This window comes from Sturnira hondurensis, unplaced genomic scaffold (assembly GCF_014824575.4).
Source record: "Sturnira hondurensis isolate 20B ecotype Veracruz unplaced genomic scaffold, ASM1482457v3 Scaffold0015596, whole genome shotgun sequence".
Taxonomy (NCBI): Eukaryota; Metazoa; Chordata; class Mammalia; order Chiroptera; family Phyllostomidae; genus Sturnira; species Sturnira hondurensis.
In genome coordinates this window covers 24725831-24751161 of record NW_028088227.1, presented here as the reverse complement: position 1 = coordinate 24751161, position 25331 = coordinate 24725831, and the positions used below count along the sequence as shown (strand labels likewise).

The following is a 25331-nucleotide window of genomic DNA, read 5'->3' as shown; positions in this document are numbered from 1 at the left end:
ATTCTGGCCTTTTCCTGGGCTAGTATCTGCAGTGTGACCCTCTCATGGTGCTGGGCAGCAGGTGAGCCACAGCTGCCCGTCAGCTGCGTGACCACGGGGTCAGCAACCAACACTATACACACAGCGCCTGTCCTCGCTGTCGGGCCGTTCTGCCCAGCTTGCATGGTGAAGGTGGCCTGGCTGATTCTAACGCTCTGCAGGATAGTGTGTGACATGCAGTTTTGACTTATGCTTTCAACTGAGACTGAGTCCTCCGGGATGTATCCCCAGTGTCAGTTGAGGGGCATCTACAATTATACTGACGTGGTACCACTGAGAAATGAGGCACAAGGAACACGGAGTATACTCAGCAAAAGCATGTATTCAATCACTTACCAGAAAGTGGTTACAAATTAAGGCACTCCAAACTTTATGGTTTCTTGAGGTTATAGTTTCTAGCCACTTTCAGTACTATTTCAGAGGAAAGATATGGACTAGGATGGCCTTTCAGACACCCTGGTGAGGGTTCTATGTCTTATGAAAGATGAGTCACTGTGTTTAATGATCTCTACCTCTGCTTTCAGCTCAGCAACCTACACTGAGTGATCTTAACCTATATACTAGCTACTGTATTAAATACAAAGTTTGATAACGTGGATTACAAAGTTTCTTCTAGGAATTTTAAGTCAAAGTGTTAAGGCTGCTTTAAAATACTAAGGAATGTTTAGTAATACTTTAAATTGCTGTGAAATGCCCAAGAAGTCAGAGAAATAAAGACCATAGACTTTGTTCAAGGTCAGTCTCTCAGCTTTGTGGAAATGTTATTCCTAGCACGGCTCTCCGTGGTGAAGACTTGGAGTGCAGCTTTGGTCGCCCTGATCTGCCCGTGAACTTCATCTGACGGTAAGAGAGCAGCAGGAGTGTGAATACGAACGCGTGGCTTCTTTTATGTGCCTGTTGGCCTACTTTCCCCGAGCTAAATGCTTTTCTAGTTCAAAGCCATCCGGCCCCAGGGAGTACGTTCGGATTTAAGAAAGGCTGCTGCCACTGTCACTTCATTGTCTGCTGCCACCCCTGCCATGCGCTCAGCCTATTACTGAAGCCACGTCTCCTGATCTGAAAGAAATGGAACCATCATACATGGTGCCAGAGGGCACCTGGAGGCCGCCAATGACTTTATGAGGAGACACTTATAAAGGAAAGTCTTGTGACACATCCGAGCCAAAGGAGTGTGGCTCAGCGCCGGAGCCATCCTATAAACAGGACAGTGACCAGTGTCTCTGTGTAGTGTGTGGAGATTCCCTCGGCTGGCCCCAGACACCCCACATCCCAGCGCAGAGCCCTATAGAGGAGCTGCCCAGGGCATGTGCCTTCCTCCTCTGGGCTGGCACACAGTCCAACAGCAGAGTCTGAGAGACCCCGTGAGGGCTCCTTGCAGGACACGTGACTGCACATGGGACCTACACTGCTGTCAGGGGCTGTCAGGAGAGTGAGCAGGGCAGTTCATGCACCAGCACGCAACTCCCGAGCTGCATGCTGGTGCACGGCAGTGCCCATCCACGCCTTAGGAAGGTTGTTTCAAAACTCCACTTACAATTCAGGCTTTCATTGGATAACAATCTCCGTGTTCTAGTAAAGATACAAATGTAAAAATCATACAATAAGTGGTCTGAACATTGACCGTGAAATCTTTTCAGATGGGGAAATAAAATCCAGAAATGATTTTTAAAAAGATTTCAAGTGAGTTTAGTCCTCAATGCTTTTCACTGCAACTGCAGTCAGGAAGTAGGGTCACTGCCACAGTGCAGGGCTGATGCAGAAAGCGGCAGAACTGATGTGTGGGAGCTGGCGCACCCACCCCTGTGGCTTTCGGGAAAATGACAAGGGACTGGACGACCCCCTCCCACCCACGTCACAAGTAAAGGCGACTTTCCCTGGTTGCTGTGTAAGGCTTGTTAGTGGGTGGGAGGGAAGGAGGCCTGCCGCTGCCGCAGCAGGAGGCAGCATTAGTGATGCGGGGTGTCAGTCTGCAATCAGCTTGCAAACCGAGACGTGAAATGTGCACGATTCCTCCTCAGAGTAACAATGAGAACAAAAGCAACCTCCTTCCCTTCACAGGCTTAGCATCTCGAGTGACTAAATACAGAAACAGAAGAGGGCACAGAAGCTCACAGGACAAGAACAAGACCGCCTTCAGGGCGGCTGCACCATGCTCGCTTCATCAAGGTCAGGAGGCAGCCGGGTTGGTGGAGGGCTGTCCCCAGGAGTGGCTTTGGGACTGCTGGACACGGCAGGAAGTGTTTTCTAGTTGTTTTCAAATCTGGCATATGGATTTTCTTCTTTAAACAAACCTGGAAACAGAACGGCCTTGGTTACACCCAGCCAACAGGGAACAAAATTCAAGAAAGCAGTACAATTACGTCTTACATGAAGATTTCCCAAGGCCAATAGGAAAACGGGGGCCTACGCAGGCTCAGATACTGCACTAAACCTTTTCTAAATGTTACAGCACAGTGACTCTAAAAGTGAAATAAATGTACCCAAAACAGTAATTGTAAGAAAAACGGATCCCCCAAAATATACTTATTTGTTGATTCTCTCAAAGTTATTTAAAGCCAGTATTTCTTCCCATAGGGGTTGACTAATCTTACACAGAAGAAAAAAAGCCCCTTACTTTAAATGTCCTTCAAATGTTGATTACCTTTTAATATTAAGGCTACAAAAAAATAAGGCCACCATTCATTTAGCTGTCAAGCATTATGGCATAATTGTAGCAAAATGTATATTTAACCATAAATATAAATCCAGAGTGCTAAATACCCAGACTAGGAGTTTTCTCTTTGCATGTGGAACCCCCATTAACAACCTGCACTACACACCAGAAGTACCCGGAGCCACTGCCACGATTTGCTTGCTGCAGGGTCTTTTAGGGAGGGGCACAGATAAGACCAAGGGGGGTGGGTGGGTAGCAGAAGAGGCAGGGGCTGCAACAAGGGTGCCGGTATCAGAGGAGGACGGGAGCCTCGGGCCTTGCATAGGCAATGTGCAGATTCGGTCAAGAACTACCATGTACTAAATGCCAAGTACAAGCAGTCTAGCTGCGGACATGTTGCAGAAAGGAAACAGCTGCAGCCGGGTTCTAGTTCAGAGGGTAAACAGAGGAAAACTGCTCCATGACCTGGAAACCAAATGCTTTCTAAAACCAAACCAGGGTTTTGCCTGCCCTAGTGCTCCGTGCGCTGACTGAACTGAGTGCACTTGTGTGCTGCCTCCCCTCACCACTGGGAGCCCCGGGCCTTATTCCGGGTAAGTCCAGGACATTCGAAGGACTTCATACAAACTGGCACACGCGTTAACTTCATCAGCACAATTAAAGGCCACACTCACCACGGAAACAGTAGAGACAGAGCAGCTCAGTGCACTGTTATAGAAAGTGGCACCTCCAGTGACAGCCCAGAGCTCTGGTCCCAGACCCACCAGGCCCTGCCACACCGAGAGCCAGAGCACCACAAAGTGCAAGGTTTCACATGCTACTGTCCTTGGCCACAGAAAGTGCTTGGCTGTATGCGCATGCTCACACTCACCTTGTCTTTTATTTATGTTCATGTTAATTAGGTGCCCCAAAGCTCCTTTCAAGGTCTCTAATTTTTGTGGAAAACCACTGCCCCAGCCACAGGACTGTACACCACCACTCTGTGGGCAAAGGGGAGCACCCGTGCAAAGGAACCAGGGGAGTGGGCAATACACCGAGGCCACGGGACAAAGGAAATACGCCCACAGAGGAGCCCGTCACTGCCTGCACCGGGTGGGACAAGGCCCAACTCAGGGTCCATGCTGTGGGCAGGGAGAGCATGGAAGGCTGAGGGGCGAAGAGAGAGTGGTGACCTTGACCTCACAGGACTCTGAAAGACTATGGAGAGCACCCAGGAGGCCACGGGGTGGGAAAACACAAGAAAAGGCTCTACCAGCCGTCAGACGGTTGTCTCGATCAAAGGAGACCCAGCAGCATAAGGTGGGGCAGTGGCCTCATGCCCAGAACCAATACTTGGAGGCCACCAGGGTCAACCTCAGCCTGACACTGAGCCAGGGTACACTGCACCCACTTGTGTCCTTCAGGAGAGGCCGCACAACACAAAGGACATCTGGCATTGAGAAGGACGTCCGGCCAGTGGGCCACCTGAACCAGCATGCACATCCCGGAGCACCAGCAGCCCCGTCAGGGAACGGAGCCTTCAGGATTTACTACTTTCATGAGGAGGACTCTAAAGTACCACTGAATCAGTGTTTCCTTACACACACTGAGGACTTTAGTCAGAGAAGTTTTTTTTTAATCGCCACTCAAGGACATTTTTTCATTGCTTTTAGAGAGAGAAGGGAGAGAGGCTAGGAGAGAGAAACGCCGATTGGTTGCCTCCTGTATGTGCCAGGACCAAGGATCATAAGCTCCTGGACCAGGGATTAAACCTACAACCTAGGTATGTGCCCTGACTGGGAATCAAACCCACAATGTTTAGGGCAATCGGAGAAGATTTTGACATGTTCCTGATCAGATTTAGTACTTAGCACAGCTGCCTAGTCCACGTCACAGGGTCCCCAGGTCACAAGGACAAAGGAGGAACTGGCTCAGGACTTGAGGCCCCATGGCTGTCATCAGGGCAGGCCTTGCCTCAGGACAGGCCAGGCAAGTCCACGCCCATCATCTCCCACAATGCCGGGCAATCGGGGAGCAAGGGCATTACCACTCTGTTGCCCACCGGATGTGAACCACCTGAACACGTCAGGAGCAGACCTAATGTCCTCAAACACTGAAAAGTCCCGGACCCTTCCCCCAAAATGTTTCCAAACAAAACCAAACCAGAACAAAGCACCCAGGAAAGAGGAGAAGGATTGCATGGCCTCAGTTTTGGCTGACTCCTTAAAGAAGGAACGCAGCTCAAACTGCAGGAGCTGGGGTAAACCCGGGGTCGGGGGAACACACAGAGGAGCCCAGACCCACCCGTGCAGATCTGCAGGCTCACCCCTTTGGGCGGCAAACCAGACACAGAACAGGAAAGAGGTGAGAGCAGACAACCGAGACAGCCCATGCTTCACGAGCCAACAAGTATGGTGAAGTTTGGTTGGGATAAAAGTATTCCAAGTCTTCATCTGTTAAGACATTGAGTGCAATTAGTTCGTAACAGCACCACCTGGAATAACCTTCTCCCAGTAGAGACATCTCTTTCTTTTCTTTCATTTTTATTTCTTGATTTGAGACAGAGGAAGAAGAGGGATGGAAGGAACCATCGATCTGCTGTCCCACCTATTTACGCATTCATTACCAGGGACTGAGACCACAGCCTTGGTGTATCAGGGCGACACACTGACCGACTGACCCGGCCGGCCAGGGTGAGATGTCTTTCTGTCCCCACAGAGAGCCCACAGCCCGAGTCCTACAGTTACACTTCATGGGACACCAACAATGACCAAGATGAAATTAGCAGCAATTTCTCACCAACTGAAATAGAGATTCAGTCGATTCTTACCATATTTTTTCCTGATTTCATCGTGCCTTGACTTCATCTCTGCTCTCCTAAAAAACAAGAAAAAAATCCTTGTTCAGCACTGAAATACACTGTAATTTTAAAAGAGGCATCTTTCATTTCCCTCGGCGGACAAGCTGTGGTTTGTTCTTATCTGCCGGAATGAGCAGCGTGGGGGTGAGCTCGGCCATCAGGTGACACTCCCACTGGGACGGGACAGGCCAGGTGACCGGAGCACAGCCTCCTGCAGCTGCTTGTGATGTGTCATTCAGTCTTCCTTTCCACAAATACAGTTCAAATGTCTGATACTGTATTTTTTAAAATTCTTTTCTCACGTAAAGAAAATGCAGTGATCAGTTAAAACCTCACGCTAGTTCCTGAAGATGGCTCCGAACACGCCAACGCTAGTTTTTATCTAGGACATGTGACTTCAAGGTGACGACCTGGAAACCTGTCCAGACTCAGGCCGTGCCAGCTGCCATCTGACAAGTCAGCGCCTCCCCAAGCCACAACCGTGTCCTTATTAGGTAGAGACCGTGACCAAGGGCCATCCTATGATGGCACCACACACCCACCGAAATGCTTCACAATCAGGAAAGCGCTGTTTATGAGCACTGGCGGCACGAGACCCAGTTCAGCCACAGGCAGACAAGAGACCCAGTCCAACGCTTTCCGGACTCTCTGAGCCTTGGTTTGCTCATAAATGAAGGCTGGACAAACTATCTTCAAAGGCCCCTGCCCTGCATCATTGAGAACCCACCACCAAGACGTAAGCAGGAAGGTTCGGCCACCCAGCTACCCTGATGTCACAGACTGCAGGAAACAGACAAGGAAGCGGCAGGCCTGCGCCAAGAAGGGCCGTGGCCCCTGGCTTCGTCCCCACATACAGAGCTTCTCACCCTTTATAATGCCACCTAGAAAACCTCACAGGCACTTGCACAATCACAGTTTAAAAGATGGAGAAGACCCGTGACTTATCAATGTCACTCTCCCGATCTGAGTCCCCTTGGAGGGAACTTCTCCCCAGCGGGAATGAGTCTGCGGCCTCACCTTTCCTCCTGCCGTATCCTCCTCTCTTCTTGCTCCCTCATGGCCTTCTCCTCGCTTTTGTCTGGCTTCCGGCTCTTCTTCTTCCCGCAGCAGCAGTAGCAGCAGCACACGGCGACCGCCAGGAGGATGAGGCCCCCAATCACCGACATGGCGATAATCAACGCCTCAAAATTCACTGCAAGTGCAAAGGGGCTGAGTCAGCGCAGGAAAGCCCTCGGGGAAACAGCACGCCCTCCCGTGGGCCCTCCGTGCGGGGAGCTGCGTCTGCGCGAGGCCGCACCCACGGAGCAGGCCTTTCTCAGCGCAGGGCTGCGCCATGTAACAACCCCCCACTAACCAGTGGGCCCGGACTCTGGGCTAGCTTTCCCACCACCAGATACCAAAAAGAGGTTTCAGGCCCAAGGGAAGTTAACAAAACCAGAAAGAGAACATGCAGTTATGTATTTGGACTCTCCTAAAACATTTTAACTTCTAATGTTGTGGAACTCACAGAACAAAATTTAAGCCTGATGCGGCTTATTTGGTTATTTAAGTCAAGTCAAGAGCCTTCCATTTACTTCTCACAGACACTAACTTCTGACCGCAGCAAGCAGCGGGACAGGCGGTCTTCCCCAGGGGTTTGGAAGCGGCTGCCTCAACAGCGTTAAAGGAGTTTGTAACTTTCCATCCAGACAAAACTTCCGAGACAAAGACAAACTTAGGACAAGTTTTACCATCTTTTACCTTCTCTTAAGGATTTATAAGTAAAACCAGTCACTATTTTTCTATTTCATCTGAACTCTAATATCGGTACTTCTTTTGTGAATGTGCTTTTGAATCATCTGATTAAAACAGCCACTGAAGAGGCCTGAATGGCCGCTTGGCCCACAGCGGGTTCCATGCTGTGCGCACCCCAGAGCGGCGCCATTTGTTTCCTGAAAATGAGGTGCAATTACCTGCCACACAGAGCCGATGATCTCTAACCTCACCGGTTTCCTGGTTGTGATTGGGGTCAGGCTTGGAAGATGAGTGTCTGCCTCGGAGACAGACAGGCGAGCGGTCTGTGCCCCTCAAACCCCCTGCCACGTGCCTGTGTGGGCCCATGACACATTCAGACTGGCTGCCAGCCCACGGCTTACTCGATCGTTTTACAATCAGGACTAGGCGTGACGTCTGACCAAATCGTTCTGAGCTCTGAGCACGTGCTTTTTCCTTCTCTGACCCGCTCTGGAAGCACTAGGGCTGCACGAAATAGAAGTAACAGGTATCAATAGAAAGGAGACCCTCACTAGCAGACGGTGTCATTTTTGATTCAAGAACTCTGTAATAATCAACCTTAAAAACCAACGAGATCAGTAAGATGGCTGGCTCTAAGATACATCTACCCCCAAAAGAGCTTTCCTGACTAGCAGCTAAACCCAGTTGTAAAATAAAAACAGATACGCCGTGACCGGAAGCAAAACTCTGGGCTCCCTTCCCTGTTAGCAGTGTGCGTGGCAAGTGACACTCCACTAAAGGAGTAAGGGGTGACCTGGAGGAGGGGCCCTTGCTTCTGAACAAAGGTTCAAATTGACAAAAGACCTTATTTTTCTCCAAGCAAACATAGATTTCTAAGGTCAATACAATTAAAGCTCCAAAACAACTCTGCTTCAACTGGACGAGAGGATTCCAAACTGAGACTAAAAAGCACTGTGCTGAGGCCCAGCGTTGGTGTTTAGCATGCTCTGACAGCTGGTGAAACCAGGGGGGTCTCAAGTAGCCCAGACACAAGTCCCCCTGCCGGCCCACTCCCACAGGTTAGACCCCTGGCCAGACAACCGTCCTTACTGTGGGAACCAGGTGCACTTCCACTCATACCTGAGTGGCAGGTGCCATTTCCCTGTCCGCCCACGCAATTGCTCAAGCCTCGTATCTTTGGTGGGACCGGGCCCCACGCCCTCTTGTTATTGCAAAGCCTCCTCCCACAGCCTCTAGCTCATTCCCAGGTCCCCTCCCTTTCCCAGGGCTGTGACCACAGGGGGTGAGTAAACTGCTGTGAATCTCTTCTGTCCAGTGCCAGGCGTCGTGGCTGACCATCCCCATGGGCCCTAGGGAGGGGCTTCCATTTCACAAGAGAATTATCAAAACTGCACACCACCTGGACAGGAGCTCAACATCCTTCAGAGAAATGCACATTGAAACCACAGTGAGGTGCCACTCACACCCACCAGAGGGTCTAAGAGGAAGATGACCGAGTGCCCAAGTGCTGCCAGGGATGTGGAACAACCGGAAGTCCCACACTGTTTAGAGGAGCATGAGCTGGTACTCGGCTCTGCAAGATGCTTGCAGACCTACTATGGCCAAACACAGTGCATGCGGTGAGGCACCAATTCCACACCCACGTAAATGCCCTGTGCAGGAACACTGGCTCCTCCAACACAAGGCCACCCACAGCAGCACTGCGGATGTAGCCCAAACATCCCTCGGCAGCAGAATGGGGAACACCCATGAACACTGCCCAGTCACAGACAAACAGGCACACAGAGGCATGAAGAAGGCCTTCGACACACGCACTGCTGAATGAGGGCAGAGAAGGCAGGACAGGCTTTCCTTCACGCAGAGAGCAGGGACAGGCAGTGCTGACCTATGCCGATGGCAAGTCAGTCACGCAGTCACCCCTGGGTCCGGATAGCACCGCTGTAAGTGCTGGAAACGGTCCGAGTGTTCTCCTGAGGGGGGACACCTGTGTACTTAGATCAAAGCCCTCTGAATAGATGTACATGTGTGTGTGTGTGTGTGTGTGTGTGTATACACATGTGTTTCTCTTGCCGACTGTGGTCCTCAGAGGGAGAGAGGGAGACTTAACATGTTTGCACCCGGTTAGCAGTAAACCTTCAGCTCAAACAACTCATGTTCAACACGCCCAGGGTCCCCTGGAGGAGCAGGCTTTGTGAAACAATGGGCCAGAGCAGGATCCACGCAGGACACAGCCACCAATACGGAAGCGGAGGCAGTGAGGCCCAGTAAGCCTTTCTGGTATGAGGACAGCAGAGAGAACGGCAGCCGTGCACATGGGCACAGGCACATACACATGCATGCCCACACAGCAGGCACCCTGCAACCACTCACACGCACATGCGCACGCGCACACACACACACACACACACAATCCTGGATTCCCCGGGGCCTCGACACCATAAGCATTTATTTCCAATGGAGGCCGATGGATTCTACGATGGGAATCAGTTAGAAAACAGACAGATAAACAAGGAATAAGCTGCAGACACACAGAGTGAAGCATCGAAGTGCCCTAAGGAAACAATGGTTCCTCCATGCAGGTTTCAAAGGAGGCCCTGCATGACCCCAAATCTGAAGCCATGAAAGAAAGGATTAATAAACCCGCCTAACTACATTAAAACTGAGTTCCATATAGCAACACACACCACCAGCTAACTTGAAAGGCAAACTAGAAAACAATTTCAATCTCACAAGGGCTAATTTCCAACAAAAGAACACCTGTAACAACTATACACAGACAAAGGGATGCACGAGAAAAGGTAAGGCCATGCCCATGCTGAGCAGGGTCTCCCTTGCTGGAAAGTCGGGGTCCCCATAGGAACTGCAGATGTCAAGGTGTCACATGACACCATCTACATAAGCATCCAAACCACAGCTCTCACTTCACCACCCACCAGGGGTGTGGAGGCCCAGCACGGAACCAAGGCTGCAGCCTGAAGGTCCGCGAGCCTCCAGATCCCCACGGACCCCACCGCTGCTTTGTGAGACACCACGAGCTCTCACTGGCTCCCCAGTTCCCTGCCTGGAGCATCAAGAACCTCTGCGGTTTGTTTTCTGGTGGCTTATGTTATGAGCAAGACCAGAGTTTTCAAACCTGCACTGATTTTGCACAAAGCCAATGAAATGACCACTTACCCCAGCACACGCCCCAGCGTGCAGAGCTCAGCTTACAAAGAGAAGCAGGTGGCAAGATTTTTGTCACTGGGTAGTCCAGGCACGTGTTATCAGTGTTGCACCAAAGACACTGAGAGAGAAACATCAGATGTTAGAAATTCAACACAAACACCAACGAACGAGACTGCCCAGGACTCAATCCCCTAAACCATCAACCACCCCCATCCACTCACCCTTGGGGAATGATAATGGCCTTGGCCCCCACCCCAACACAGTGGCTCAACTGCTCACCAAGAACCATGTTACGGAAACCTCTCCCATTAGGCACCCTGAATGGCCACACAGCCTCTGTGTTGGTCCCGAAAAATGCCAGGCAGCTCTCTGCCCAGGGCCTTTGCATGCCCTGCCCCTGCCCTGAACATCCCTCCCAAGAGACACGTAGCCCCCTCACCTCCTCCTGAGGCCTACCCTGAGCAACCTACTTAAAACATCCTCCGCCTCTCCCCTCACCTCCTTCCCTGCTGTGGCATCGCCTCCTGATACATACAGGCTGCGATCTCTCGGCCCATCTGCAGGAGCCCATTAACAAGTATTTGTTAGAGATCCTCTGTGACCACGGCTACCACTGTGCTAAGACCCCACCTCAGACCTCCACAAGTGCAGCAAGTGAGAACTACCTCTGGCCCCCTGAAGGAGGGTGCAACTGAGGCTCAAAGGTGCCTGCCAGGACCTCAGAGCTGGAACCTCACACAAACTCCTGAATCCCCAACAGTGTCAGGGGAGAGGCGTCTGGGGTGGGGACCTTGCCTTCACCCCAGTGCGTTGGGGGGCCCGTGCCAGCAGCAACAAGGGAAGCGTGACCTGGCTTATTTTAGATCTTAAGGGTAATAGTTTTATGGACTTTTTTTCCTTTGAGTTTTTAATACAATAGAAAGTCATGGTACTTTATTTTTTGTCTCGGGTTACGGTGAACAGCTATTACAAAAATATGAAAACAAAGCCTGGGCTTCCCCAGACCTCTTTACATAACACCAACTTCAGTGTGTTGTGTTTAAAGTGGTTGAGCATACTTAGTAAACAGCAAGAAAATCCTTTTTTATTTTGGATAAAGGGTTGGATAAAGGGTTTGAAAATATCTTACATTTTAGTGTTTTGTTCTGGCTTAACAATTTTTGGTAAATCTTCCATTTTCAAATAGTTTAAGCTATAAATGTCTAATTTCCCATTTTTACATGAGGGTTTTACTGAGAGCCACAAGGAGCTGTGGTGGTTGTTTCAGTTTAGATCAACGAGAATATGCCATGGAGAACAATGCAAGTGACCCCAACAGCACGCAGGGCGCCTTCAGCCCTGCTTCCAACCTGCGCAGGCTCCTGCCAGGCCTCCCAGGCACCGCACATCCTTTCGGAAACTCTTGCGCACTCCCAGACTCGAGGGCCGCCCCTGCTTTCACCCACATGCCCATGTGCACACTGCAGCGCTGATCTGCCCGGGTGCAGAGTCGGGGTAGGACTTCGGCTGAAGTGCCGTCCCACTGTGACCTGCACCTTCCCAGCCTCCTGCCCAGAGAGGCAAGGGTTACACAGGACACCCCTACAAAGGTACTCTGGGAAACGCAAAGCCAGCAGACCCTGAGCCATTTTTATAGCTGAAATGACTCCCGACAGAAAAACCCCAGATGCTGAACAAAAGGCAATGTCACCCTGAGGACAAGAGCCACCCTATCCAGTTCGGTGTTGTCAATGCTAAGACCTGAAGCCGCAGTACAACCTCCTTTCCAGTTTATCTTCTTATTTTTCCAGTAATTGTACTTTTCTCGTACAGTTGACATACATTATTATGTTCGTTTCAGCCATACACTGCAGTGACCAGACATTACAGAACTAAGTGACCATCCAATAAATCTCGCACCCATCTGACGTGCCACACACACTTATGAAAATACCAACTACTTCCCTGTACTGCACTGACCTGTAACTATCCTGTAACAACCAATTTGTACTTTTCAACCCTCACCTTTTTCACCCACCCCTCCAACACCCTCCCATCTGGCAACATCAAAATGTTGTCGGTCTGAGTCTGTTTCTGTCCTGCTTGTTCGATCTTGGTTTTCAGATTCAGCTTTTGACAGAAATTGTATTTATTGCCATTTTGTTGTCCATATGACCTTTTTTCCCCTTCTTTTTTAAAGAAGCCCCTTTAACATTTCATATAATACTGGTTTGGTGGTGATGAACTCCTTCAGCTTTTTCTTGCCTGGGAAGCTCTTTGTCCTTTGATTCCTGATGACAGCTTGCTGAGTAGAGGAATCTTGGCTGTAGGTTCCTGCTTTTCACTACTTTGAATATTTCTTGACACTTCTTTCTGGCCTGCAATGTTTCTGTTGAGAAATCAGCTGACAGTCTTATGGGAACTTCCCTGCTCTTCTGTTCCTGCTGTTAAGTTTCTCTTCTGCCTTTAACCTTTGGCATCTTAATCATGATGTGTCCTGGTGTAGCTTCTTCGGATGTTTGGGACTCAGTGCTTCCTGGACTTGTATGTCTATTTCCTCCGCCAAATTAAGAAAGTTTCCATCATTATTTTCTCAAATAGGTTTTCAATTTCTTGCTCTCTCTCTTCTCCTTCCAGCACCCCTATGATGCAAATGTTGGTTTGCTTGAAGTTGTCCCAGAAGCTCCTTACAATATTCTCATTTTTTTGGATTCTTTTCCTTTCGCTGGTCTCACTGGGCGTTTTCTACTTCCTTATCTTCCAAACTGCTGACTTGATCCTCTGCTTCATCTATTCTACTGTTGATTCCCTATAATGGATCCTTCATTTCAGTTATCATTATCTTCATTTCTGATTGGTTCTTTTGTATGTTTTCTATTTCATTTTTGTTTCCTATATCTTTTGTTGAATTTCTGAGTTCTACTCTTCCTCTAAGTTCACTGAGCATCCCTATAACCAGCGTTTGGAACCCTGCATCTGATAAATTGCTTGTCTCCATTCTGTTCAGTTCTTTTTCTAAAACTTTGTTCTGTTTTTTCATTTGGGACACATTTCTTTGTCTGGAAACAGCTTGGGTGGGCCTGAAATTTGGGTGAGGTGGAGGCCTCAGGGAATCACCAGAGTGGGGCAAACAGTGTGAACCAGGTTGATGGAGTCTCAAATGTGGCACTAACCTGCCGGTTCTGGGGTGGGGGAGGGCTCGTGAAAGGAACAACGACCTCTGCCACTACTTCTGTCTGGGAGAAAGCGGTACCCCTCAAGTTCTTGTCCTGATATCAGACTTCCCATAGGTCTCTGGTGCACTTTGAACTGCTGCCCCTGTAACGGAGCTCAGAAGGACTGAGTCCAAGTAAGTCCACGCACAGGTCCTTTAAGAGGAACTTCCTGGGATTCCAGGAGCCCTCTGTCTCACTGGGTCTCAATCTCCACCCATTTTTACAGCCAGGAGTTATGGAGACTTCTTTTCCCGGCCCTAGAACCCCAGGCTGGGGAGCCTGGTGTGGGGCTGGGACCCCTCACTCCTCAGGGAGGACCTCCACGACTGAGATATCTCTCCTGATTTTTATCCACATGTGGGTGTTGGGCCAGTCTGGTCCACTTCTCTATTTGTCCTTCCAGTCTCAATGCGGCTTTTTCTTTCATTCCCCAGTCATAGGACTTCCATTCAGCTAGATTTCAAGTGGTTCTGAATGATGGCTATTCTGCATTTTAGTTATAATTTTGATGTGGTTGTGAGAAGAGGCGAGCACCACCTTTACCTGCACCACCATCTTGACTGAAAGTCGTCCTTTCCAGTTTAACTTGGAAAGTTTTTTTTTAATATTGATTACACCATTACAGTTGTTCTTTTTTAAAATATATTTTACTGATTATACCATTACAGTTGTTCTATTCCCCACCTTCATTCCCCTCCACCCGCACACTCCCTCCCCCACCATTCTCCCCCCCTTAGTTTATAACCACGTGTCTCAAGTTTTTAGATTCTATATTTCCCCCACTATTCTTGCCCTCCCCCTATCTATTTTCTACCTACCCTCTATGCTATTTTCTGTACCTTCTCCCCCCTTCTCCTCCTCCCACCTCCCTGTTGCTAACCCTCCATGTATTCTTCATTTCTGTGGTTCCACTCCTGATCTAGCTGTCCTCTTGGTTTGCTTTTGTTTTAAGTGTGGTTGTTAATAACTGTGAGTTTGCTGTCCTTTCACTGTTAACATTTTTCATCTTCTTTTTCTTATATAAGTCCCTTTAACATTTCATATAATAAGGGCTTGGTGATGATGAACTCCTTGAACTTGACCTTATCTGAGAAGCACTTTATCTGCCCTTCCATTCTAAATGAAAGTTTTGCTAGATAAAGCAATCTTGGCTGTAGGTCTTTGGATTTCATGACTTGGAATACTTCTTTCCAGACCCTTCTTGCCTGGAAGGTCTCTTTTGAGAAATCCGCTGACAGTCTGATGGGTACTCCTTTGTAGGTGACTGTCCCCTTATCTCTTGCTGCTTCTAGGATTCTCTCCTTCATTTTAATCTTGGCTAATGAAATTATGATGTGCCTTGGTGTGTTCCTTCTTGGGTCCAACTTCTTTGGGACTCTCTGAGCTTCCTGGACTTCCTGGAAGTCTATTTCCTTTGCCAGACTGGGGAAGTTCTCCTTTATTATTTGTTCAAATAAGTTTTCCACTCATGGCTGTTTTCTTTCCCCCTTCTGGTACCCCTATAATTCGGGTGTTGGAACGTTTAAAGATGTCCTGGAAGTTTTTAAGCCTCTCCTCATTTTTTTGAATTCTTGTTTCTTCATTCTTTTCTGGTTGGATGTTTCGTTCTTCCTTCTGGTCCACTCCATTGATTTGAGTCCCAGTTTCCTTTCCATCACTATTGATTTCCTGTGCATTTCTCTTCATTTCAATTAGTTTCACCTTCATATGTTCCTCTAATTTGTGACTATAATCAACCAGTTCTGTGAGCATCCTGATAAACAGTGTCTTGAATTGTGCTTCTGAGAGGCTGGCAATCTCTCGGTCGCTTAGAATTATCGGCTCTGGGGCTTTGAGTTCTTCTTGAGCCATATTTTGGACTGTTCGTGCCTGTTTGGTATGAGGAACGGAGCCCTAGGTGTTCACCAGGGTGGGGCCACTCAGTCTCAGGGTTGTGACACTGTATGTGTGGGTGGGGTCAAAGGAAAGCAATGGTGGTCCCCTCCGCTGCCTCCCACCACTGGGCCCGCACGGTCCATCCCACTGCACATGAATGTGTTACCACAGTCAGCCCACCGCCTTGCGCACTCACTGGGTTCGCCCGCTGGGGCCTGCGTAGTCCATCTCACTGCTCACTCCTCTGCTGGTTTATCTGCGTGCGAATGTGTGACTGTGGTCAGCCTGCCCTGCACCCTCACTGGGTCTGAGCTGCTACCCCAGCTGCCTGCGCACCTGGGTCGGGGGATCTTTCCTGCCTGACCCTGCTCCGCTGCTGGATCCGCCCCTCTTACCAGTCCCGGTTGAACGGTTCATTGCTGTTGGACTTCCGTATAGTTCAATTTTCTGTTCTTTGGCTGTGTCTTTGTTTACTAAACCTTTGTTGTATTCAAACTTGGTTGTGGGAGAAGGCACAGTGTTTCCACCTACGCCTCCATCTTGGCAGAAGTCCTTAACTTGTTAAGTTTAACTTGGCAGAGGCGAGCAAGTCCCTATCACCCACAAGACGAGTTTGGAACCCACAACACTGCCATATGGGTGCCAATGCTTTGTAAAAGCTTGGCCCATGTCTTGGAGCAGAAATTATCTGACACATCTTTCCTGACCCGTCCAGTGTCTTTAAACCCCGCTGCCAGGGAAAGACAAACACAGGCTGTGTATTTCCAATACATGTGAAGACCCGACCAGAGGGGAGAGACAGCCTCTTCCAGAGCCCCAGGCCAAGGCCCCACAAAGGGTGTTTTCTCTCTCAGCCATCCCTACCCTGGGTCAGCTTCCCTTGAGTCCTTGGTGCTGACCATGCAGTGTTGCAGTGAAATGAGGCCACACACTCGCAGCCAAGGGGCTTCTGGATCAGGAGCCGCCCCAAAAGTCAGTGCCTGAGGGGCAGCCACAGGACCCTAACAAAGTAGTGTTGTTCCCACAAGCCCTGTGATGAGCCAGAAATGATGGGAAGTTTCCCCGGTGTCACATGTCATTCTTTACTTCTCCCTGGTGGCACGTTGAGCATATCCACATGTAAGATCCCAAGACAGTAGTCCCCCTGGAGCGTACCCCCATGAGACTGGGGCCTCTGCTAGAGCAGCTGCCCTCTTATTCATGGTCACACAGGGACTTAAAACAGGAACATCAAAACATCCTGGCTGTGAGGCTTACCTTGTTACTAGTGAGCTACGGACAGTCAGGGCCCATCACAAGACAGAGTCATAATCCCTGTCCCCAACAGGCCTCTAAGGTCTAATGACACCAACACAGGGCCTTAGTCAGAGGTTAACAGTCACTGATTACGGGTAACTATGACCCCTCGGCCCAGCACTCGTCCCACCTGCTCCTCTGTCCCTGCAACCCCCATTCTGAACAGCATCGTTCACCAGTGCCCATCCGCCACCTCTGGGAGGCCCGAGGCTTCCCTACCAGCCCACATATGCTCCCCACCACAGGCCTGGTGCACATCTTTTAAAACACCCACACCTGTTTCAGTAGTTAAATATGCATATTCGTGATGCTCGGGGGGTATCTGCAGCCTTCACAGGACAGCCTGAGGTGCCTGAGAAAGGCTAAAATAATATTTACTATCCATCACAAAAATGCCCCATGTCTCCCTTAACACACACCAAGGACCCTCCCGTAGAGAAACGGACCCTGCTTCCAATCACATGCTACTTACGGAGACATTTTTCAGGCACTCTTGACAGGTCCTGTTTGTGTTCTGGGAACAAGCTGTGGAGAAAAGAAGAACTGAATCACTGAGAATCATGCGAATCAGCCAGGATGGCAGCGAGCGCACTAGTGAGTGGCGCACGGGTCCTCTCCAGGCACTGAGCCTTACTGAGCCCTGCTGCAGGTACAAAAAAACAGCACACAGGTCGCACCCATGGAGATCTTCTGGGGGAAGGTGGCTCAGCATACCCTCACGAGGTAAGCCACAGGGTCAGGTACCATGGACCACTAGCTGGCTGAGGCCACCAGCTCAGCAGCCGACACTCTTTAGAAGCAAAGGACACATCAAAGCCAGGCCCACGTGACTACAGCCAGAGCTTCAGCCCTCTGGCCAGTCGCCCCAGCTCCCAGCACATAGGTGAGAAGCTGGCTGCAGTCCTACAGAATGCCCAGGACCCTCCCAACACCAAAACCCTCCCTGAGGCTCCAGGGGGAGGTTAAACCCCACACCAAGAATCTGTGTACGAGTAAATCATTTCCAATATATAATCAGGCAGCTGCTCTTTACCCCACCCCATCCCTTAGAACAAACATACACTTTGAAAAGAGCTCTGCACAAACTCATTAATCGCCAGGAACCGCAACTTAAAACCATGATAATACACCACTTCACACCTACTGATGTGGCTAAAATTAAAGACTGATAATAGTAAATGCTGGCAAGGCTGCAGAGCAAATGGGGATTCTCACTTGAGTTTCTGTGAGAGTGCAAAGTGGCTCCACCACTTGAAAAAACGATCTGGCACGTCCCCATAAACCAAATACATTTGCCTACCCTGACTCCACAATTCCACTCTTGGGTATCTCACTCAGGAAAAATGAGAACAAACATCCACAGGACATACAGGAGTGTTCATAGCAACTTTATTTACAAATGACAAAAGCTGCAAACAGCCCAGGTGCCCGGGTACAAAAGGATGGACAAACTGGCAGACATACAACAGAACACTGCTCAGCCATTAAAAAGTAGGACACTGTATAATAAAACAAGGATGGGTCTGTGAACAATGATCGAAATGAATCCACTTGAAAATGGAGCTGCCACGCTAGGAGAACTGTTTTGCACGTATTCCTTCCCAAATCTTAGGAATGTTAAAACAGAACAATAACCTGTGTACTGGGCCTGAGCAACTGTCTGCAAAGTTGCTGTCTGCAAAGCAAGCAGATATTGTGACATCTGGACCAGAAATTAAAAACATTACTGAGAATTAATGTCACTATATGAAGTTGTCTGCGCCAATATCAATGCCTCCCTGCTATTGATGTAACTGTTCCCCTTCCCTTTCTCACATGTACCCATTGCTTCCGTCTCCCAACGGGAACGCCACTTGGGCTTCTGCCTGGGTAAGTGCATCCAGAATAATTGTTCTTATTGGTCTCAGACAAATGCTCACTGCCCCTCACTTTGAAAGGCCTTTTGTTTTTAGGTTAGATCTTTTAATCCATCCAATGGCACACTTACTATTCCTGCACTTGACCTGTGTGCAATTTATCTCAAGAAAAGATAAATTTTACCCTGGCCGGTGTGGCTCAGTTGGTTGGGTGCTGTCCCACAAAGGCAAAGGTTGCAGGTTCGACTCCTGGTCAGGACACATGCCTGAGTCACAGGTTTGGTTCCCAGCTGGGGCATGTGCATGATGCAACCAATTGACGTTTCTCTCCCTCTCTTTCTCCTTCCCCTCTCTCTAAAAATAAATAAGTAAAATCTAAAAAAAAAGACAAATGTTGAACTCTAGTTAATGATGCGCAAGGAAGCACTCGAGAGAAATGCATGACGTTTGTACCTTACTTGGAAATGCCTTCGCGGAGAAACACAGGGAAGACACCTGGACAGAGGCAACACAGTGAAATGTGAAGGATAAAAGCTGAGTGCTGGGTATGAATGTTCACTGTACTGCCCTTTCAACTTTGCTGTATGATTTTCATAATAAAATGTAGGGGAAAGAGCTTTAGCTTCCAGTTACAATTTCTGTTCACTGTATTTGCTGAGTGGTACTCACTCTAAAATAGTTGGTTCTTCCACTCAACAGTTGGGTTCTTCTACATTGCATTTCTCCAAACAAAAATCCTATTTTTTAAACAAAAACCCATTCTTTTGCATATTATTTTGTAGCGATTATTATTAAATAGTAGTCTTTTCAGCACCTCTAGTGGTGTGCTATTGAGTTTATGTTGAAGCTTGTTTTTAAACTACTTTAAGTCAAATTGGGACAATTTCAACATCCCAGTGAGTGACAGCAGTGGCCTCTGACCTCTTGAATAGGCTATGGTTTCACACTGACATGAAGTAAATAAACAGAGCAGGTAACCAGCAAAGGTGGCAGCATCTCAACTTTGTGACCATCACAGTAAACAGGGACACCAAGACCACTGTACCCATTGGTGGCACCTCCCCAGTTTAATTGCCACTTAATCTTGAGAAAACAGCACCTGGAAAGTGATCAAAGTATCACCAGTACAATCTGTGACTACATGATAATAGGACAAAGTAACAGCAGGTGCCCCCAGAGGGTGAGGGCAGACAGACAGAGCAGCTGAATCCCGTTGAAATGCATCAGGACCAGATCAAAGGAAACCAGAGGGTCCTTCTACAAAGCTGCTCTCTGAAAACGGAGGACTGAGTAGCGATTCCAAAGGGGAGATTAAGAAACATATCTAAATGTACTATGTGAGCCTGGGTGGGGTTGGAGGGCAGGGTGGGGAACCTAAGACATTACTGGGATACTGTTAAACTGTGTACAAGGAGGCATATGTTAAATCGAGCATTCAAGTTATCACATCACTGGGTAATTGTTCAGACGCTGGTCCTTATACCCGTTGCATAAAAGAATGTCCTTGTTTTCAGGAGACCCATCCTGAAGAATTCAGTGGTAAAAGGCCACATCACAACTTACTCTCAGTCTGGTTAAAAGCAAAGCAAGCAGACAGAGGGAGCGGCAAAGCTGACGTGGCAAATGCTGCGTAACAGAAAGAGATTCAGAAGCTCACTGTTCTAGTTATTTCTTCAGCAATGACTTCTGCAGCTTTGAAAGTTTTCTAAATAAAGAGTTGGGCAGGGGAGGCTCAGCGGGAACCTGAACACTGCCAAACATGGCCACTCTCCAGTCCTTTCTGAGAACTTCCACAATAAAGGACGCAGCAGGGAGCGAGGGTGATGCGGTAGAAGAGTTTTTGTTTTTAAAGCCTTGGTGATAACTGGTCTTGCGTGAACTAAAAGAACTATGCTCCAAACCACATACCAGAAACTTTGCCCAGCCCAGAGCCTCTGATTACTGGCCAGTATGAGTCAACCAAGAAGCATGGGAGGGGAAGGCCAAGGAAACTGCCCAGCCCTCTTCCTGAGCCCCCAGCACAGCCAGGGACAGGGCAGGTCTGCAACACAGGCCGAAACATCCATGTTCGACAAGCTGAGAGCTGGGAAGGGTCGTCATTCTGCTTGCCCTTGAAAGCAACCCAATCTTCTCGCCTTCTGCACGAGTCACTCACTGTACCGCATCTCATTGCACCACGGTCATCTCATCTCACCACAGGACACAGAAAACCGTGTGTTCAGAGCCAGAGAAAGTAAAAACAAACAAACAAACAAAAAAACCACGCTGTTTCTTGAATCTACTGCTGAATGTGAGTGCCCTGACTTCTGAAATGTGATGACTGAAAATCTTCAACTTAGATTCTATTCATCAATGATTAGAGAACTTTGTCTCACTCTGGAAATTAAAAGACAAACCCCCAAAAAGGTTTCTTCTGTAGGATATACTAACCCATGACCCACTTCTGAGTTCTTTCCTAAAGTTTCGGGTGAGTCAACTGATGAAGTACAAAAGGACATACACTAGCTTGTGTAAAGAGGTATGTTATTTTTTAAACGAGAAAGCAAATTAAGTATATTATTTACAGCCCCGTGGTTACAAGCCAAAGAGCTACAGCTGCTGTGTCCCTGCAGTGAAACAAGCCCCTCATTCAAGCACTTTGCCCACGCCGCACATGACAGGGCATGAAATGTCCATTTCACGTGAGAAATGAGGGTGGAAAATTCACTTAGACAAAAAAGCCCTGGCCGCCCTGGCCAGGTAGCTCAGTTGGTTGAGTGTTGTCCCATGCACCAAAAGGCTGCAGGTTCAATTGCCACTCAGGACACATTCCTAAGTTGCAGGTTCGATCCCTGGTCGAGGTGCATGTAGGAGGCAACCAATCGATGTTTTTCTCTCTCTCCCCCCTCTCTAAAATCAATAAACACATCCTCAAGGGAGGATTAAAAAAAAAAGAAGCCTTACCCACCTTCCTAGCCCACAGAGAGGAGCGAAGACTGCAGTAGTACATAACCACAGACGTGCACTCGTACAGGGACCCCTCCGTCCCCTGCTGAGAAGGCCCCAGTTCTTGGTGGGAAATGGGAAGGAGGGCTGCAGACCCCTGCAAATCCAGCTCCCACTAGCAGGAGCAGGTGGGTGGCCCCACGAAGCTCCTTTGGACGCCTCCATTGAGGACACCAGCCTGACGTCATTTCTGCCCCAGATGTACAGATGAAACTCTGGGATGGAGTCTGACCCTATGCACAATACAAGTGAGGTCCTAGAACACAGGAAGATTTCTTCAATGTAATGAAACTGTTCTTAAGATCTTCCATGCCTGGTGGGTTCCTCACATCTCCCTTCCAGCAATGCACACAAAGGCAGTAGAAATCGTTGGTTTGGGACGGGTGTGATATCTGCTTAAAATTCACACACTGCTTATCTGCTTAAAATTAACCCCTGGGAGGGTTAATTTTATTTATCACCTTGATTGGACTGAAGGACACTCAGAGGCTGGTGAAACCTTACCTCTGGGTGTCCTCGGTGGGGGTGTTTCAGAGATTAGCACCTGAATCAGTACACTGGGGAAAGCAGGTGCCCACCCACCACAGTCTGTTGATGGGCCCAAAACTAACAAGCAGAGGACTGTGAGTTTGCTCTCTCAATGCTCAAGCTGGGAATTCTCTCTTCCCCGGCCCTGAGACACCAGTGCTCCTGGCTCCTGGGCCTTCAGACTGGGCTGCAACTCACATCACTAGTGGCCCCGGTTCTCGGGCCCTCTTATTCGGACTAGAGCCACACCACCGGGTTTCCCGGGTCTGAAGCTTGTAGATCATAGGACTTCTCAGCCTCTATTATCATGTGAGCCAATCCCTCATAATAATTCTCTTCTGCTACTCCAGGGAACACTAACATCCTTACAAGGAAGACACAATGTTTTAAACACTGTATTCACATTCCTACAGTATGACAAGCAGTGACAATCTCACACTAATTAAATACTTGGTGGGAAGAGAGGGCCTCAGTGCCCTAACACTGCCCCCTCTCCACTTGAGTGCAGACCCCAGGGGCACCTGGGCAGTAAACACCTGAACAACAGGACACCTTTCCTCCCGTTTGAAGGTGTCGCTGGGGAGAAAAACAACAGCTTGCCCCCCACTGACCCAAGACTTGGGGCATATCCAGGAGACAAAAAGTGGGGTTACTATGAGCAAAGGCAAATGAGAGCAGCTTCCCATTGAGCTGATAGTAAGTGCACGTCATGTGGCGAGAGGAGTTATTTTTTATTTAAAATACTATAATGACATTTCTAGTTTCATACCTGAGCACTTCAGGGCATTTCCTGAAACACAACTTCAGCCACTGAGAGATCCTTGTACAATCAGATTCTTTTGGCAGATATCCATTCTGTTTGCTGAAAAGTCCCATTCCCCATGCGGGCTGAGAACATAACTTAGACCAAAAGTTCCCTCTGCGGTGCACTGGACTGCTTATTAACAAATGTCACGAACACACACAGAGAATTACATGAGGAAGTTGATCAGAAGAAACTCAAATGGTCCGGCACTGGAATAAACACGCAACAGTTACAAAGAGAAAAGGTGTTTGCTGTGCCAAACAGACTTTGACAAAGCCTGGGCTAACATGAGTTAGAAAAATTCTGGCCCCTCAAGCTGGGCCCAGGTCAATTCTACTCATAAAGGTCTTGAAACAGAGACTAAGAGGCCTGCCCCAAAACTAACACGCAGAGGAGTGTGAATTTGCTCTCTTCTAGCTCAAGATGGGACTTCTATTTCCCACAACCAGTGGTCACATGGGTACTCCACACACAGCAGAGCAGCCAGCTTGAAACATTTCTGAAACAGATAAGCCACTAGCATCAGCTCAAACCCTTCCCCATTTTGTTGCAAGCCCTGGGGCTATCGCCCCCTTCACCCAGCCCCCATGAGGCTACCCTCCAGCAATACGGTACCCATTTCTGCAACCCTTTGGCCCTCAAGTCTCGCAATTTCCTCCACTATCGCTCCCCTCACCTACCCTCCCTCCCACCCAGCACTCTAACAACTTATTTCTTGGTCAGTCTCCCCAAACCTCAGTTTCTTAAGGATAGAGAGGAACTCTGCGTCACCACCATGGTCCCGACCCGGCACACACAGGTGGTTAATAACAAGCGGGATAAATCAATGCAGAAGGCCCACGAGCGTAGTAGGCCTGTTCCGGAATGTAGAAGGGAAATCAGCTTGCTTCAAAGCGGCAGACGCTATGGCACTGCGAATTCCTGCCCCAACCTAAGGCCCGGAGTAACCTTCCTCAGTGGAGCAGTGCCCGCGACACCAGCCCCAGCCCTCCCAGCCTTCAATGATTTGGCACCAGGACATCAGCCACGACCAGCTGTGGAACTCCAGCAGGTTTTTCAGTTCTAATAATGCAATCCCGACTCCGAATCTAAATTCAAGAGCTGTTTCCGACAGGATCAAGGTTCGTGGTGAGCCTCAGTGAGATGACAGTGGCTGAGACGGGACGACCCTGCAGACTTAGCGGAAAAGCGTGGGCCATGGACTGGGACCACCCAGCACAGCCGCGCGGGGCGGCGGCAGCAGCAGCAGCTGAACCAAGACAAAGGGACGGCCTGCCACCTCCAGATGCTCCAGCAGCGGTTAGACCCGCGGGACCGGACATTCGAGCGGCCCCAGTCTTCCACCTCCGCAAACCGCGGCCCGGGACTGGGAGTGGAGCGGCGACCCCGCGTAGCTGTGACCCCGAGGCCCCTAGATTTCCGCACCGGACTCCCAAATCCCACGCCCACTCCCACCTCAGGACTGGAGCCCCCTCCGCCGTCCTCACCCACTCCGGGAGAATTCTGCCCCACGGCCGCCGGGAGGAGCAGCAGGAGCAGCGCGGCGCCGCCGAGAGGCAGCCCCCAGCGCATCCTCCGCCCGTAGACCAGGCCAGAGCCCATTGTGCCTACGGCCTTGCTGATCGGTCAGTCAGCCAGGAAGCTTGTGTTGGAAAAAGTCTGGCGCCGGAAGAGGGCGGGGCGGGCGGCACCAGCACGAGTGCGCAGCCGCACCAGCTCGCCCGCCCCTAGTCCTCAGGCCCTCTCTCGTGAATCCAGCTCCCCGCCTCTGCGCGCGACGCGGGCGGGGCTCGCGCGCCTGAGCAGCTGAATGGCCGCCGCGGCGAGGGCCCCAGCTGTGGATCAGTGCGCCTGCGCGGCTGAACTGTGGCGGCTGTGCCGGGGTTGCTGCCTTTTAATTAGCCTGCGCGACTGTAAGGGGTGCGCCACGGTTTTGACTCTTAAATGGTGAAGGAGCTCTGGAATGTGGCCCTAGGAACTAACTGTGCCTCGGCCCTCCTATAGGTTGGTCCTGCGGGCCACGCAGAGCAAATAGTCGCCCGACCCCACCTGGAAGACACATCCCCCGTCTGTCCCCGGGACCCCTGTTCCCTGACGCACTCGCTGGCCATTCATCGCCAACCCTCAAGTTCTGCAGAGCCTGCTTTAAGCGTCCTGATCTCTGGCTGTTTATCCACACACCACCATTCCTTCCCCAAACACCGCCCCCACCCCGCCGCCAGGAGGGAAAAAGGGGTTCCACATTAAATCAGTGACTGCAAGTAACCTCACAGGATGAACTGATCGCAAATCTCTGACTCATGATCAAGGTGGAGGGGGGCACTCCACAGGCATATAACTTCTTTAGTAAAAGATTACCTGT

At 49.6% G+C, this 25331-nt stretch overlaps 1 protein-coding gene across 1 annotated transcript; it reads right to left on the bottom strand.

Moving 5' to 3' along the window:
• Positions 1–343: 343 nt before the first annotated feature.
• Positions 344–24641, bottom strand: PTTG1IP (PTTG1 interacting protein). Its single transcript, XM_037065228.1, has 6 exons — positions 24457–24641; positions 17268–17320; positions 10440–10548; positions 6549–6723; positions 5502–5548; positions 344–2330 (listed from the first exon to the last, which is right to left on the bottom strand). Exons 1-6 carry the CDS (start codon positions 24569–24571, stop codon positions 2284–2286), a joined length of 546 nt encoding a protein of 181 aa, XP_036921123.1. The 5' UTR covers positions 24572–24641; the 3' UTR covers positions 344–2283.
• Positions 24642–25331: the final 690 nt, after the last annotated feature.